Raw genomic sequence first — 18,241 nt, 5'->3', positions numbered from 1 at the left:
ATTATGCTAATCTTCTTTTATCAGTAAATCACATATAATTTAAATTTCTTCTCAATTTTCATTTAGAATAAGTACTAAAAGAGAAAAAAATTTGAAACATTTTTTTTCTTTCCGACCAAAACATTTAATTTTGTATAAATAAGACATAACATTTGTTAATATTTTAATAAGGCCATTCCAATATTTCAAATTTTTTATGTTTCAAAAGTTAAACCTAAAATATATAAATTCTAAAAAAATCAGACAATTACATATACCACATAAAGAGAAAAATTATGGGATCAAAAAACGAAAGAGAAAGGAAGACTAAGCCGGTGGTGGTTCATTAAAGGGCCTCGATGCCCCTAGCGAGGTCGTCGATAGGTGGTGGTTATTGGCCAAATGCCCCAATCGCTCAATTTCACGCTTCTTATAAGAGTACGAAGAAAAATTAGAAGAAAAAAAAATAAAAGACAATCAAATAATATATCTAAACATAGAAGGAAACCTATGATATCCTAAAAAAAGAGCAAAATCTACGAAGAACAACATATAAAGAATTACTCGAGAATCATACGTAAATATTCTCTATTAAAGATCCATATAGAATCTATAAATTATAAGTGAATAGATATTTTATAAGAGATGAAATACATTTTGAAATATAAGAACACGACCATTGAGATTATTGGGCAACAGTATCGAGAATCTTTTGGTACTTCTTAATGAAGCTATAAAAGTTTTAGAGGGAGAATGGAGTTCATATGATTTTTCATATGTCTATTTGAAATTTGGAATGTATATAAAGCATAAACAAATGCAACTTTTTGAATAGTCACAACCTTTAGTTATTACATCCTTTCACTAGAAAATTATTTCACCAAATATGAAATAGTATTTGATGATTAAATTATCTATACTGATTTAACTATTAAATTTATTTCTTAATAAATTATAACTTTCTCTTTATTTTTCCTATCAGATTTTTATAGTTTTTTTATTGTATTAAAGAAGAAATAATTTTCTATAAAAATAAAAAAAATAAGTGATGTATCAATTTCATTTAGCCCTAGAAGATGCAAGGGTCTCCTAAAATATTGTTTGAAAAGTTGTTTCCCTTGTATTGTTTGAATGTAGGGACATTAAACAAAAAGTACAATGATTTCAAGAATTAATTGAGTCTTGTTAACTATGTAAAAGAGCAAACTTGTACTATCGTTATTTAAGTAAGGGCAAAATAGGAAGAATAGTTGGAGAAACACCTTATACAAGGAAAAAGAACATATGATATAACAAAGTTTTGAAATTATAAATCAATATAAAAAAAAAGACAAACGTACCTGCAATAAGGACTAACTCGGTTGAAATGGATGTGATAGGAAAAAAAAGTAAAAAATCAGTTATAATGAGAAAGAATCTGAATGTGAGCATTATGAAAGCATGCGACTAAATATAATGAATCTAAAAGGGTGCAACAAAAAGTCACGAGGATATAGAGATATTTTGGAATAATGAAAATTAGATAAGCACCTTTTATATATCGATCGTTTACACCGAACCTAATAACTAAGCAAGTTATTTCATGTACAACCCAGAAAAAAAACTTTTTTCTTTTCATGTACTCTTTTTAGTCTGTCATAATAATGCACCTGAAAGATAGCCCCCTCATTTGTTTCTTATCGCCATTCTCTCCTTCCTTATACATATTGGTGAAATCGTTTTTATAAATTTAAATTATCTAGAACAAGCACCTACCATTCTAAAAAAACTATGAGATTTTTTTATGACTTTTGAGATTGGGCATCATCAATGCTAATAATCTCTATAGATAAGAAAAATTTAGATTATGAGTGTTTGAGGGTGATTTAGCCCACGTTGATATATTGAATAGGAATCCATGAGTTTATAAGAGATTAGGTATCACAACCTATCAGCTCGAGCTTTTAAATTAGAAATGAGCTCAATCTCTTATAGGCCAAGTGAAATTTAGACCGAGCTTGAATAGATAAATGGAAGAAGTTGAGAAAGATCGAGAGATTTATAACCGGAAAAAAATTAACAAGCAACATATAAATGGTTCTGTAGCGAAGGATTTCACAATTTGAGATAAAATCTACCATGAGATACTAAATTAGTGGCTTTACCTCAATTTCGATTTGATCTCATAGAAAGTGTTTAATAAAGCAAAGTGCATGCTGATCGAATAATATAATTCTTTTTTTTCAGTGAAATAATCATGAGTCTTTTGCAGGAATCAAGCCCCCATTTGAAGCCGAGGAGGTGGAACCGGGAGGACTAGCCCAAACAAGGTCATAGAATGTGCGTCGATCCGAAGCCGAATTAGAAGGTAGTCTTTACAATGGCCATGGACCAAGCCCGAACATTTTCTATTCATAGTTTATAATACGTTTTTTTATAAGTTGGAATTAAAAAGAAAAAACCGTACATAACAAGAATGAGTGAAGAATGGGATTAAAAAATAAAAAAGTGATAAACACGAACAAATAAACACTCGATAATTATAGAAAAATTATTAGAAGAGGAAGGAATTTTTTTAAAAGAAAATTGGAAGGAAAAAAAATAAGAAAAGGGGATGGGGTAAAAAAGCACGATGAGGTGCAAAATTCTCATATTTTAATGGACGCACTTATGTAACGCAAAATTGTATACAAAATCATGTGAATTGTGAAAAATAAATCGTGACATTTTATATTTCTTTTCCTTATCAAGCTAACTTCTTAATTTTTAAAATTTAGGTGTAATTTGTGGCTGAAATTAAAAACAACTTGTATGAATGCTTCAATGCCTATATTCTGAGGCAAGAAGCCAGACTATCATTTTGGTGCTTCGATGGGTTTTTTTAATAAGAAATGTCTATGACCTAGTACAAAAAAATATAAATTCTACATTGTTAATAAAGAGGCACAAATAGTCTAATCACAAGTATTAAACTTGAAACCTCTTAGTTATTAAGCGAGGATGTGTGTCATTACGCTACACCCTCTTTATATGATATTTTTTCATTACTACTGAAATTCATAATTATCTTCACATAATAATTGTCGCACTTTTGGCCTCCTCCATAGATTTTTTCCCCCCTTCAATAAGGGAGGTCAACGACTTATTAAAAGAATATAGATGCAATTTCAACCTAGAGCCAAAGCCATCATTCTATGTGTTCCGCTTAATTTCTCACACGACCAGTTCTCTGGCTGACACATGGGGGCTATCAATTGCAAGGTGTGCCAAGGCGCTTTCCCAAGCGTGTCGTTGCGAAACGCTAGCCGGCCTGATTATGTCTAACGCGTTGCCCTTAATCCCTGAAGGCCCGAAGTTTAGCTTAAAACATCCAAGTCTATTTTGGTATCTGTACATTGAATTCCATACTCTATTTAGAAATCGAAATCCTTGATAGAAATCATTTCTAAGCCCAGTTGATCTGAATTAATTGACTTATGATACCAAGGAATTCGGTTTCTGATACCGAATTCGGGGTCCAATTCTGATCACCGAATTCCTTGGACCACTTGTTCGAAACCAAATTCCTCGTTAGAAACCGAATTCCTTGTTAGAAATCGTGATCCAGCTAATCTTTCGGGCCTACAGGGACCGAGGTGTAACGCGTTAAACTTGGTGAGGTTGGCTAGCTTTTTGCAACGACACGCTTGGAAAGGCACTTGGGCACGCTTAAAAATTGATATCCACCACGTGTCAGCTAGAGAACTGGAAGCAGATGATGATGTGGTCCGAGGATTTGGTGGTTGTGATCCTCCCAAAGGTGCACGCCTAGTAATACTCCGACTCGTACCAGTAGATGGCCTGAAAGCCAATCTGAAGTAAGAGCTATCACGTTCCTTGGAAGACTCATGATGTGTGACCTGGCCGCTCATGGCCAAGAGAAGTCAAATCATAGCCCGGAAGCTAAGGCTCGAATGGATATAAGTTGGATCATGTGCCCCGGTTAGTTGCCAGGAAATGAAAGTGCAAGGAAAGTAGAGGTTTGAAATGTAAAGAGTGAGTAAAGCAAAGCGCGGGAATTAAATGTACGAAAAAAAGTAATGTGTAAGGAATATAAAGGTACAGAAAAGTAAGGATAAAAGAATAGAGGGAAAAGCAGTTTGTCCCTGACCTTAGGGGGCAAACTTAGCTCTACTCTTGATCTTTAAAATTTTGTACTTTACTCCCCAAGCTAATTGAAAAATCAGCAAAGTGCCTACTCGATGAAATTCTGATCCTTTTTTTGGCCAATTTGGATCATGTGCCCCTCACATGCCTTTTTGAAAGGGCAAAATGGTCGTCCAATCTCATCTTCCTCCTTTCACAGAAAAAAAAGAAAAAAGAAAAAGGAAAATTAAAATAGGGCAAATTTGGCCCCAAATTGAGATCACGACTAAACTAGTGCCCCCCATCTCTCTTGACAGCGACAGCAAGGCACAATCTCAACATTCCAAATTGAGCTCACGACTAAATCCTTGCGGGGCTTGAGAGTCCACGACTGTGCGTTCTGAGAACATCTAGTGCAAGGCTGCCCTCGTTGGCACCGGCGACACCGTCCACACCCTCCTCCTCAATAAACCGCGGACCCCTCCCTCCTCCTCTCGGCCTCCACCGACTGTAGACCCCCCACCCCATCCTATGTTCCAAGCTCCACTTCGACGCCGCCACCAACTCTTTCTTCTTCGGGATGAGTTGGAAGTTGAGAACACAAAACCATGAAGTGCTTATGGGACGAAATGCTCCAGATTATGGTTAGTATAATCCTCTTAAAGCATTGTGGTTATGAAATGAAATATGTGAAAGAGATGAAGGAATGTGGTCCTGCAAGCTTTGTTTGAAGAATAATAATGTAGAAGATGGTGTTGGGGCAATACTAATATATTATTTTTTTTATAGGGAACAAAAGAATCAGTAGCCAACCGTGGAAATAAGAGAAAAATGGAGGGAGCACACCATGAAGTTGAGACTCTGGCACATGTAAGGAAGAAATTGGAAGTACGAAGAAAAGAGGGGATGACTTCACAGTCTTCAGTGGCATGTTAGATGAATGGGGCACTTTTGCTGCATGGATGGCACATTTGTTGTTGGACTATATTACTTGACGCGGTGAAGCTTTTGTTGTTGAAAACAGTCAAATGATGTAAATGTGGCTCGGAAATATATCCGTAAGTTCAGGGTCTCGATACAGTGGCTAGGAAGATTGTTGCAGCTATAGAGAGCAACATCCTGGTTTTGTTTACGCTTTCTTCAGTCAATTATGCTTTCTGATCACTGCTTCTTTTCGATTTAGAGTAGTGTTCTTTTCGGTTATGCAGTCATCAGTAGCTGAGCCAGTGAGAGCTTTCTGATCAATACGACCTTTATCCTCATCAAGCGGTCGATCAGAGAGAGAGAGAGGGTAAGTGAGTGAGAATGAGAGAGAGAGAGAAGTAGGAATTTATCGAACGAACCGCACTCCTTCGTATATGGGGGCTGCATTGCAATGGCTAGTCAAGATGTGGACTCGAGGATAGACTACGGGCTCAAGGTGGTGCTCATCAGGAACTCGACAGTGGGGAAGTCGCACATACTGTCCTGCTTTGCTGAGAACGAGTTCAGTCTGGACTACATGGCAATGATCGGAGTCGAGTTCCAGATAATGACACTGCTGGACAAGAATGGCGAGTCCTCCCTCTAGCTCTCCCGTCGCTCTGCTTTCTGATGTCTTCGTCAAGCGGAAGTATACTCTGTGAGATATTGTTGACTGAATTCTGACTTGATTGCTTGCACTTCCCTTGAATGAAGAGATTGATTACAAGGGATGGTTTAGTCGTCAGCTCAATTTGGGGCCAAATTTGCCCTAATTTGTTTATTTATTTATTTTCTGTGGAAGGAAGAAGATGAGATTGGAAGACCATTTTGCCCTTTCAAAGAGGCATGCGAGGGGCACGACCCGAATTGGTCAGTAAAATGACCAGAATTTCACCAAGTGGGCACTTTGCTTATTTTTCAATGAGGGTGGGGGTAAAGTGGAAAATTTTAAAGGTTAGGGTAGAGCTAAGTTGCCCCTAACCTTTTTCCTCTAATTTTTAATGTCCCTTTCTCAGGAAGGGATGATTGTAGTGCTATAATACGCGTTATTTTTTTTTTCGGTGTGTATTTTGATATTCGAAAGCCTAACGGATTCCAACTAATCCAATTCGAAAATAAACAAACAAATAAGATTTAATGACCCAAAAAATCATGAATTTACCCCTTTATAAGCTTGTTCCTTTGTTACAGATTCATCCAATTTTTTTTTTCTTTTAGTTTCTCAACCTTATAATAATATGATGAAAATGACACAAAAAATGAAAAAAAATAGAAATCAAACTCGAGTGGAGAATGTGAAATTACACTCAATAAGACCCTCGCGCGCATATCATTTCATAAGTCCATAGATATCACAATATCCATCTACTAGTAAGCATGACTCAAACCAAAACCAGCCACCTAGATTCACTAGATAGTTGATCCAATATGAATTTATTTATTTTCTTTAACTATGACTCAAGAGACTGACGACGTTAATTCACTGCATGTGCTCTAATAATTCTTATCGGCATGACAACAAAGCACATTATTATTGATATCTTCCACCTAAGTGCGGGCATCCTCCGGTCCCGCCTTTTCTGCTTCTTCCATCACATCCTTTGATCCTCCCCACCTCGGTCTTACTCACCTTCTCCTGTCTCTGATAGATCTTATCCAAGACCTGATCAATCACCCACTCGACATTGTTCAGGTCTAGCATGTTCATGTCTTGGAGCCACTCTGGCGGCTGCAGCCCGCCTGAGCCTTGGTACATCACATTAAGCATTTCCATCTCCTTATTGTCCTTCCTCAGCTTCTTCAACTGCTCCTCAGTCTTCGTGATCCTCTGCAGTAGGAAGTTCTCCTGATTCATCATCTTCTTCCTTTGTTCCACCTCCGACATATCATGGAACTTAGAGATAACCCGGTGCACCGAGATGGGGGACGGAGGCCACGGTTCGGGCTTGGACTCGTGCTCACCATAGATGATTGCACATGCGGGGACACCACATAGATTGCAGAGCTCACTGGCCTTCTTAAGGAGGCCCTTCTTCCTCTTGTTGAAGGTGGCCTTCCTTGAGGAGTTATGTTCGATAAAAGCAAGCTTCACCTTCCTCCTCATGGCCAATGATGTAAAAGTATTAATTATTTGCGCTTTGCATAAAAGGAGTGGCTAAACATATATATACACATATAGGTAGAAATAGAACATTTTTTTTTAAAGATATTATCTAATAGTATCTATGAGATTACATTGAAAGCATTGATGAGAATTTAATCCGAGATCTTGTTTTGGTAAGTGCAACTGATTGACCCCACTATCTTTTATTTCGCTGGTGATAAGCCACATATGGAAATGAAGATCTCGATTCCGTGTCGGTGACGGCATTGTTTGAGGATTTCATATATATCGATAATTAGAATGTGATCCTATTAGAACTATAACTAGGCTTATAAGTAAATGGGTCATATCTATACTACATATAAAAGTACTAGTTTTTTCGTCCCGTGCATTGCGTGTATTCATTTTTATATATCTCCATATCAGGATTTATATAATTATTTATAAATTGAAATGCCAATTATCTTATTAAAAATAAACTATTAGTATTAATTTTCAAATGATAATCTTCAATATATTTTTTAAAAGTGTAAATTAATTATTACAATGATAATTTCAAGTAATTGTCTCAATTAATATGCGTTATGCATAATACTTTAAGTTTATTGTTGATATAAATTTGTCACATATATTAAGTTCAGTAATTAGAATAAATTTTTTTTCATCCTTTTTCTGAATTGGTCTATATGACATTCATTTATGTAAGTGTTATTTTTATTTTATTTATGAGTTTAAGTTCATAGTGTCATGTCATGATTTTTTTATAGGACTATAATCCTTTTAGGAAATTCAATACGCGATCAATTAATTTTTTTATCAATTATGATTTTCATTATATATGTTCATTTGAACACATTTATACATCACTTCCTACAACAATTATTCAGACTTGAAATATCGATTTGCTTCTTTAAACAATAAAATATCTTCAATGATTAATTTCAACCTCCATACTATAATCTATTAATAAAATGAGAAAAATTATAAATGGTTCAATGAATAATTTGCAACGGTCTCAATCAGTATTGTATATATTATTTAACTATACGCATATTAGACTCTTTTTTTAAAGCTATGCATACAAACATGATTACACAATTTTTAGATGTAAAGTTTTATAACATCCTCATTTCAAATATGTATTTTTTATTTTTTATATTGCTATAAGTTCATACAATATAATAGTTTTAATCATATAATAGAAATTAGGGTAATACCAAATTAAATAATTATTTGTCACTTAGTTTTTGAAATAAGGCATTTTCTTATAGGCCAAGAAAACAATGGGTTTTTACAAATGGGTTCAAATAATTAAATCAGCTCTTTTGATCTTTTTATTAAATTATATTAATAATTTTGTTTCATCAATGATAGAGCATTATATTTATCAAGGTATATGGAGTTTTCTAACCCATTATTTAAGCATCTACCTTTCTAACTTTATTTATTGTCTTGTTGTCAAGTTCATATATATATATATATATATATATATATATATATATATATATGAGGTGTTTCTCCATCTGTTTTTTCGATTTTGCCCTTACATAAATAATGATATTACAAATTTTCTCCTTTACAAGGTTAACAAAACCGATTTAATTCTCGACATCATCGTTTCATTTGGTTAATGTCCTTTTACTCAAAAAATACAAGTGAAATAACTTTTCAAGCAACTTTTCAAGAGGCCCTTGCATCTCATGAGGCTAAATGAAATTCACACTTCACTCAATTTTTTTATCAAAAAATTATATCTATTTTTTAATATAACAAAAAAAAAAGAAAGATTCTACCAAAAAATAAAGAAAAAATTATAATTTAATAAGAAGATAAATTTAATAGTTAAGTTAGTATAGATAAATCATCCATTTTCTTTTATATTTGACGAAATATGATTTTCTGGTGAAATGATGTGATTGTACTCTAAAGAGATGTAACTATTCAAAGAGCTGCATTTATTGCTACTATACATACCTTCCAATTTTCGAATGACATGACAAATCATTTGAAATTCCTTGAGCTCCCTCTACAACTCTTCTCCTAAATAATTCATTAAGAAGTTTCAAAAGTTTCTTGACGTTATTGCCCGAGAATTTCAGGCCTTGTTTGGATTCCGGGTTAAAATTTTTTAATTTTAACTTTAACTTTAACTTTAACTCAACACACTTACACAACAAAAACACACATTTTCCAAGTCAAAAATTTTAACTTTAACTTTAACTCAACACACTACACAATAAAAACACACGTTTCCCAAGTTAAATTTATAATCCCATCTCATTTGTTATTTTCCACAATCAAAATCAAAATTAAAGTTACTTTAACTCTGATACCAAACGCACCGTCAATGTTATATTTCAAAATGATAGTTAATCTCTTATAAGATATCTATTTCCTTGTAATTTATAGATTTTTTATAGGCCTTTCACATAGAATATTTATGTATGGTTCTCGAGTAACCACTTATCCGTTTTCTTCATAGATTTTACTATTATTTTTGGATATCATAGGTTTCTCTCCATGTTTGGAGATATTATTTGTTTGTCTGTTGTTGTTTTCTTCCTAACTTTTTGTCCGTACTCTTGGTCATCTTTTCATAGGAAGCAAGAAATTGATGACTGGGGGCCTTTCGCCAACAGCCACCACATGCTTACAATCTTGCTTGGGGCAGTGGTGTCCTCTGACTAGCCACCATCAGAATGATTTGCCTTTCTCTTTCGTTTTCCGATCGCGTAAGTTTGTTCTTTATGTAGAATTTACTGATTTTAGGTTTAACTATTGAAACTTAAGAATATTCAAAATATTCAAAGAGCCTTACTTAAATATTAACAAATGTCATGTCCCATTTACACAAAAATAGCTATTCTAGTCCAAAAGAGAAAAATGTTTCAAATGTTTTGACCTTTTTTGGTACTTCTCCCAAATAAAAATTCAGAAGAAATTACAATTATATTGATTTACACACAAAAGAAGATTTGAAAAATTATATTACATTCAATGCAATTTTTAAAAAATAGAATTACAAGCAATTAAATGAATTTTTCTTATTTTTCTTTAATAGTATTCACTATTTGCCTTTAATTATTATGATTTTATTCCTGCATTTTGCTAGGCTTTTTTATATCAATTAATTTATTGCTCATTTTTCATTTTTCGGTATTTTAAAAATTATTGTATGTGCTATTCAACAAGAATATTAAATTACTAATGTATTTAAAATGAATATTTGGTATAATTTCTTTTTGGCTGAACATTAGAGTTGAAATTTTTTTCTTCTTTTGTTTTTTATTAACTACTTCAAAAGTCCAACTACTATATCATAGTTTGGTAATGGGCATTATTAAAAGATTATACCTTCACTTCTTATATTAACCTTAATTTTTAAAATTAAATCGACTTAATTCTGGCTAAAAAATTGAATAATTATTTATAATATTTATTATGTTTTATTTAAGTAAAAAATTATCAATATACTTTAATGATATTAAATACATCCATTTTTATTGATTTGGTATCTTTAAGCCAACAATAAGATAATTAATGATGTTATATAATCAATTCCATATTTTCGAATGAAATTTAAATTTTTTTAATATATTTTTTAACATTTTATAAGTATTACGTCTTATCACTTAATCAAGAAACCTTTCACGTGCAACACATGTATAGATTCACTAGTTAGATTGAAAAGCTGATAAGCATTGGAGATCATCCAAGCATCATTAGAGGCATTCATAAGGCTTATTTTTAACACACGTGATGGATCACAAATTTTTATATATTATACGTGAGTTTCCACGATATATACGCTTCTTACATTTTAAATTTTGATAAATTTACATCTCATTAATTACTTTATGTCACTCTCACACAAATTAATAGATAATTAATAGTAATTTCTAATAGGGTATCGATTACTAAAGTTTAAATACAAAGTAGCATATTTCATTAAAAAAAACTAAATTAAGTGATGACAAGTTGATAAAATTTTAACCATCATAAGAAAAAAAAATATTACGAGAAATTAATGTAAAACACCAACTTTTTTCCAAGAATTTTACTATATATGATTTATTCATATAATCTTAAAATGTGAATAGAATCATGAAGATAACAATGAATTATTAAAAAAAAAAGAAATCGTTGAATTTACAAGAACTCTTTAATTATATTTAAATTTTCCCTTTTTCTTCTACTGCATAATCTCATTCGTTTTTTAACTTATTTTTTAATTGCAAAGGAGACTTATCGGCTTAATTTTGTGCTTATTGGATTGATTATCAAGGGCTTCTTTTTTGTTGCATTGATCACGTATATTTATTACCACTGAAGGCCTTTTCGCCCTTCAGCAGAATTTTCAAAGCAAATTTTTTTATTCCTTTTCTAGAAAGACCATGAGTTGTTATTCAAACTTTTCAAGTGCTGTACTTTCACTGAGTTCCAAATCTTTACAATGCAAGTAAGTTTTGCCCACTTGGAGCGTAGATAGATTCATCCAAATCTATTTCTTAAATATCTCAACCTTCTCACAAAAAAGTCAAAATGGCCATAGCCTTTCTTTTGAAGAATTCAAAAAGTCAAATTTTATATAAAATTTTTGAAAAATTCTATACATACTTTTCCTCTCCCCTCACGGTTCTCTCCCTTCCCTTGCATTTCCCTCCATCCAAACAAAGTATGAAAAGTGTGCTTGGGGGGTTTTTTCATGAAAAATGAAGGAGAGAAGATGCGAGGAGAATATGAAAGACGGTCGTTGCATTCCAAAATGAATTTTCAATAAGGAAAAAAGAAAAAAGTTCTTTAAAGTAAAGTTACTATTACATTTGGCATATATGCCAATAAAGTAATGTTTTAAATAGTTTAGTTTGGTCTAATTCTTTTTCTTTCTTCTACGGATATAAATGATCATAATACGTAATATTAATTGAAACTTTTCTTTATCTTCCTAAAAGTCTTACGTACCTAATATATATTAATAAAAAAAATTTGTAATTGTAACTTGTTTATATTCATGTCATGAGACCAATTCTAACTTCTTGATTTGAATATATGAAGTATTTAAAGAAAAGATTGAGAGTAATTAAGATAGAAAATTTTATCTAAAAGATTGGTTTCTTTGTAGCAGCACCAAGTGAGCTCTGCCCAGCAACCGTGACAAGAATGAGGGAATAAGAAGCCAAATCAACAGATAGGGAGACTTGGAAGAAGTAAATCAGCTCCTCAATAACTCCACACGTTTTGTAGTATGCAAGGTTCTCAACAATGCAATAGTAGAGTTCCGATTTGAACAAGCATCTCTTAGAAGCAAGAATCATGGACTTTCTAACGTCAAGCGATTGAGGCTACCGAAGATATAACACATGCACATGCAATGAGTATGGACCAGAATAATGTTACTAGATATAATGCAAATTCAAACATCTCGAAGCAACACACCTTACAGCAGTTACTTTAGGATGAAAATCCAAACTTCAAAGCCTTCCTCTGCTCCTGATCAGCGAGTGCTGTAGCAGCAGTTGTTACAGTTGGAGCTGGAGCAGACCCAGGATCATCTTGTTGTTGTTGCTTCTGCTTATGGGCATCAGTTCTATTTTCACGAAGGCACCAAAAGAGCGAATCATATTAAAGAGTTAACAACAAAATTCTTAAGTCAAAGATATTCAAATAAGGAAAACGTGAATCACGACAATGCGAACCACAACAACTAGTTACATTTTGGCCATCTCCCTATCGAGCCGTTGTTGTTCTCTCTTTTGACATTCATCACGACTAGTACTCCCATGCATCTCCTTCATTTCTTTGAACCTCTGGGCCCACATTGCAAAGAGTTGGAAACTTGGGAAAGGGGCGAATTAAGTATTACTCAAGAGAGAAAAAGATATTATTTGGATATTTGAACTCACCTTTCTGTGGTTGCAGTCGTATGAGCTTAGGTGAACCTCAAATTCCATGGCCAATTTGTATTGCTTGTTGCAAAGCTCACAAAAGAACACCTTACATATTTCTTTGACCTCATTCTGAATTTTCTGCTCGAGACCAGCTATGACTTGGATTTTCATAAGGTGCACGAAGGGCGCAGTAGAAGTAGCCACCAGGTAATAAAAACTGCAGGAAATTCTTCCAAAGTTGATGCTCCCTTATGATATACCATTCCCTTCAAAAGACACACATATATGCTATGTGCTGCTTTCTGCTTTCGAGTGTTTGGTTGACAAAAAGTAATGCATCAACTTTTACTTTATCCAATATAAACGACTATTGAAGTGAACAAATTACTATCTAAAAATTGCCCATCAACCATGTAGGAATTTGATCTGCATACCTCTCGCTTCTTGATATTTTCTTCAGTCCCCTCAACATCGATATCCAGTTTCTTTCGCTGAATATTCTCCTCGGCAGTAAAGAAATCATCTTCTTCTTGCTTCCCAATCCCTAACTTGGGCTGTCTCATGTCTGATTTTATAGGCTCAACAATTTCTGAATATATATGATCAATGACATCAGAAACCACAAATATACCACTTTGTTTCTCATCAAAGAAGATTAAGAAGCCCAATAAGAATTCCAAGAGTGGATTGTACCTATTGCAACAGTGGATTATATAGGTACCTTGTTTCATCCTTCCTGAGGCCTTTTCCTTTCCACCCCATCTTTTGCAGAAGCCTAAATCCAACATTGGATGATGTCGATTGTGTGTCAAGAGATGCTTGTTTCACATCATCTAAATCCACATTTTCCGTAGGCTTTTGGTTTATTGGTGGTCGGAAATCCTCTGACAGATTCTCCATGAGAGAGTCCTGCCACATCAATATAAATACATAAAATAAGCAAAACACTGCATACCTAAACTAAATCACGTTATGCTGAAGCTTTCAGCATGATGTTGCTATCGTCACTAGGCAGTCAGACGTGTGCAGTTCAACGAAATATCATTTCATAAAAATTGTATGGGATCAAACAGTTTCATCAAATAAGAGGCTTCATATTCGGAGAAACTATCCACCATAACAGTGAACGAGAAATCTCTAACAGAGATTGCTTCCTTGCCCCTCTCCCTTGATTTCTTCGATCTCGAGCACCAGAATCATGCTTACCACTGTGCCATCTATAGTCCATTGCACCTAAACTGAAGCAAAAACACAATGTGGAGCTTACAGTTCGGAGACTGATTTCTTCACACAGCTTTAAGCGTAGGCAAACATGAAGGGCATCAAAAGCAAGCTACTGAATCTAATCAAAACTCATAGATTACCCTCTAAATCCAAATTTTCACAACAAAATCCCAAAGAACAGCAAATCCCCAGCTCAAAACTACACCTTTTTCTGCCCATCAAAGCAAGTTAACGAAAATTACGAAATAGGCAAATCATCTTCTCCATCCAGAGAGGATGAGATGATTCACAAACCCTAACCTGTCAACCCAAACAGTTTCTCACGCTCAAACCCTACGGTGCCAATGTAATCAAATAATCAGCTCGAAGAAACTGATTTTTGAGGATTAAACTCCGAGGAGACAGCCATACGTTGAAATTGAAAACACGAACACGCATCAGAATCGAGAATTGACAAAACTAAAAGAAAAGAATGATCATTTTTGGGCTAAAACTTCAGAAATGACACGGCGTGATGAACGTACCTGATCGGTGCCCAGAGAGACGGCGAAATCTGAAGATGAACTCCGACTCCGATCTCCGTCAGTTTAATCGAATTTTTCGTAATTACTTTTTTAAAAAATATAAATAATTATTATTTATTTTTATATCTAAAAATAAGAGAAGATAGAGAGTATAATGAGCTGGGCCGAACCTCAGTTTCTCAAGGCCTCAAGGCCCAGTAATGGGCCCAACAGGAGGAGGCCCACGAAACTAGTTTGCGTACATTCCTACCTGTTATCCTTTTCGCAGGAGGGGAAATTTCTTAAAAAAAAAAAGTAAATCTTTTTTAAATGAAAAGAAGAAATCACTTTAGTTTTTTAAAATGAAAAGAAGAAATCACTTTAGTTCTTTCTAAGTTGGAAATTAGTGGCTTGTAGTTGTAGGCTAATAACCTCTGACGAATACAATCTCTGTTGGTAAATTGAGGACATCTAAGGAATGCAATTCGAATTTAGTGGTTGGAGAGCAACAACAACAAGCCGAATTAATCAGACGATCATTCTAGGCCCAATTGGTGAGGCATGCCTAGGGTTGGGGCTAGTCAAGCCCAGCAGCCTTGAGAAGGCCCTATTTGCTTGATCAACGCAAGGGCTCGTCAAGCCCCAACTAGCCAAGAAAGGTAACGGCTTTTTGAGCCTGAGGTGCCTAAGCAAGGCTGGGAGTCTTCAAGCCCTAGTACGCCGGAGAAGGGCTGGAACTCGCTTGGACTCTATTGGCTGAGCAAGGTTGGGGCTCACCAAGTCCCAACTGATTGAAAAGGTTGGGGCTTGTCGAGCCTTAACGTGCCAGCTAAGAAGGTGGAATGAGGCTCATTGCACTGCCACCATGGAGAGGGGTTGAGCCATGGTGCCCCCTCATCAAGGTGTTGGGGTGTCTTTCACCAATCGAAGGAGGTATTCATCGTGTCCGGTCCCGAGGGTGCTAACCACTTTTTGCAATGCCACGGGTCATTCCCTCAGCCTAATGTGTTTAGGTGGAGCCTCTTCTTGAAACGGGATCGGGCCTAGTGGACGAGCTTTTGTTATCATTTGAGAGCAGGGCACCATGAGTAAGAGATGCCATGGATTGAGTTATTACATAGGGGATTAAACTTCCATTTGGAGGTTCCTAGAAAAGATCAAGGCTTGGCTATGGAGATGCCATCAATTGCATTATTACATAAGTGCTTTTTTTAATCTAATAGTGTTTGGTAAAATATTTCGGAACCTGGTTTGATTGTTTTTCACTATTGGAAACATGATTTTCTATATTTTTAGCATCGATTGTAATTTTAGCAATTTCAAATTGTTATTTCACGAACACTTTTTCTTATTCTAAAATAAACATTTATTTTTCAGTAATTATATTTTAGTATTTTTATTTCAGTAACAGTACTCCCCAAACGAAGCCTAAATTGAAGAGGCCAATTGGAGAACATGATATCACTGTATGTCATTTGATTGTCGATGGGATTCCTTGTTAAATCATAGGAGTGTTGTTATTTAATATAAAACTTTTTGATAACAAGGTGGATTCGAACTTTGTTACACTAATCCTCACTGCCCACATGAACTCCCGATGTTGAAAGTTTGCTGTCGCACATTGGGAAATAGATTAATTATAAATATATGGATTATAAGATATTTGGTACCACAACTTATCAACTCGAGCGGTTGAGTTGGAGATGTGACTTTATTATGGGACAAGTCGGTACATAATAGGAGTATTCTTATATATGGTTAACTCGAACATAGATCTTGTTTAAGAAAGTTGCACCCTTATACTACCAGACATATCGTCTTGGGTGTTCTAACTTCTAAGAGAAACTTATTAATTTGGATATAACAATACTTTTTTTAGAAGCATCCCTAAAAGTGCACGTTTAAAGGTGCTCCAGTAGACGACACACTGTTTCGTATATCTCACTACTACAAGGGCAACTTTACAGAGAAAATTTTGCGACTGAAACATTCCCTCGTAAAATATCCCTAGCAAATTAATCTCTTAGAATTTTTCTATCGCAAAATTTATTGAGGAAAATTTTCCTAATATCGTCGAATATGTTTGTAAGGAAAGAATTACCGAGAGATGAAATACCTCGACAATCTGTGGATAATCCGTTGAAAATGCCGAATTTTCGACTGATTATCCATGAATTCTTCTCCGTAATAGCTAATATTCTAGAAGTGTCTTAACATGTGGTGTGAAAATATGGGATAGAGAAGTACTAATGTAAACTCAAATAGTGCAGTAGGTTCCTATATGGTAGCAAAGGTGAAGTCTCAACCTGCCTAATGCGAGGACTGCTGGCTGAACTCGAACAGAGCCAAATTATGTGGTTAAGTCGAGAAGCCGAATTTGATAAGGATGTTCATGAATAGACCGGAGATGTTTCTAAGGGATGACCACAGATCTCTAGAAGAGATCTTTTTTAATGCATATCTAGCCTAACTTTTATTAATAAACGCCGCCAACTCTCGAATATGAATTACCTTTGGTTGTATGAATTATTTATTAATTACTGTTTTTTTGTGGGGGATATTGTTAATTATTAAGTTACTAAAAGAAATCAAAGAGGCGTGTCGTATAGCCAACACTCAAAGAAATTTATCAACAGCTAATAATATTTTTTTCGGAGTATGATATATCTATTTATTTATTCAGGCTAACGTGATTACAGCAAGAAAACAATATATTAGTGTCTATAATATGAATAAAGAGATAAAATTCCATTAACTAAAAAAGTGAAAAGCAAAAGAGGGAATAAAGGACAAGTTCCGTGCTTTGGAGTACAAGTTGATAGGTATGGGCTTAATAACTCCAAGAAATTTTATAACGTGTTTGGTTTTAGAGTTAAGTAGAGTTGAGTTTTGATTTTAATTGGGTTATAATGATTGTGTTGTTGAATTATGAGAAAAAAATGTGAAAAAGTAATAAATAGTTGAGAAAATTTAATATTAAAAATTGAATTGAACGGTTAAATTTTTTTTTAAAAAAGAAAAAGAAAATAATTGTACTGTTGATTTTTGTTGTGTAGTGAATAGAGTTAAAGTTAGAGTTAAAATTTTAAAAACTGACCTTAAAACCAAACAGGTCAGTTTGTCTTCAACATTATTACAAAAAATAATCTTACTAAAAAAAAAAGATTTTGGAACGAAAGTGAACTGATGAAATTTGTTGAAATTAATGGCATTTTGCATTAAGTTATCGGTTTAAGAGTTTTTTTGATTGAGAAACTTTTGGGCGATCTGACCTGACTAAGTTATGTGGAGAAAATCCAATCAAATCATATCAAATGGATGGGCGAGTTTTAATCATGTGAGTAGTTGCCATAGTTGTCAATTGTAATTTCATTGAATTTCCTCAATATATTATCATGATGTTTGATTATTTAAGATTTCCTTTGATTTTTAAGAATTAAATAAGAGCAAAAAGCAAAAGGAAAGATAGACCCGAT

The 18,241-nt window shown here is 34.1% G+C and overlaps 2 protein-coding genes and 1 long non-coding RNA gene across 11 annotated transcripts; 1 reads left to right on the top strand and 2 right to left on the bottom strand.

The window, feature by feature from the left end:
- The first annotated feature begins 4,200 nt into the window (after positions 1 to 4,200).
- LOC116213986 lies at positions 4,201 to 5,155 on the top strand. The gene is made up of 2 exons (XR_004158195.1): positions 4,201 to 4,727; positions 4,873 to 5,155. It is a non-coding gene; the product is annotated as an uncharacterized LOC116213986 (long non-coding RNA).
- A 1,151-nt stretch (positions 5,156 to 6,306) lies between these two features.
- Positions 6,307 to 7,150, bottom strand: LOC116214349 (agamous-like MADS-box protein AGL80). The gene has a single exon (XM_031549770.1). It carries the CDS (start codon positions 7,148 to 7,150, stop codon positions 6,578 to 6,580), a length of 573 nt encoding a protein of 190 aa, XP_031405630.1. The 3' UTR covers positions 6,307 to 6,577.
- LOC116213984 (G patch domain-containing protein 8-like) lies at positions 6,836 to 14,885 on the bottom strand. Of its 9 annotated transcripts, none has more exons than XM_031549176.1 (7): positions 14,787 to 14,885; positions 13,760 to 13,947; positions 13,473 to 13,627; positions 13,054 to 13,255; positions 12,863 to 12,957; positions 12,587 to 12,737; positions 6,836 to 7,142 (listed from the first exon to the last, which is right to left on the bottom strand). In XM_031549176.1, the coding sequence occupies exons 3-6, from the start codon at positions 13,559 to 13,561 to the stop codon at positions 12,602 to 12,604; spliced, it is 522 nt and encodes a 173-aa protein (XP_031405036.1). In that variant the 5' UTR covers positions 13,562 to 13,627; positions 13,760 to 13,947; positions 14,787 to 14,885; the 3' UTR covers positions 6,836 to 7,142; positions 12,587 to 12,601. The 9 variants fall into 9 exon arrangements, 4 of the variants coding, with proteins under 4 accessions (XP_031405036.1, XP_031405034.1, XP_031405037.1 ...); XM_031549174.1 differs by lacking the exon at positions 14,787 to 14,885 and adding an exon at positions 14,154 to 14,738; XM_031549177.1 differs by lacking the exon at positions 14,787 to 14,885 and adding an exon at positions 14,154 to 14,740 and having other exon boundaries at positions 7,004 to 7,138.
- Between the last annotated feature and the right edge of the window lie 3,356 nt (positions 14,886 to 18,241).

Source organism: Punica granatum, chromosome 7 (assembly GCF_007655135.1).
Source record: "Punica granatum isolate Tunisia-2019 chromosome 7, ASM765513v2, whole genome shotgun sequence".
NCBI classification, from domain to species: domain Eukaryota; kingdom Viridiplantae; phylum Streptophyta; class Magnoliopsida; order Myrtales; family Lythraceae; genus Punica; species Punica granatum.
The sequence above is the reverse complement of the archived record's forward strand: the minus strand, read 5'-3'. Positions and strand labels throughout refer to the sequence as shown.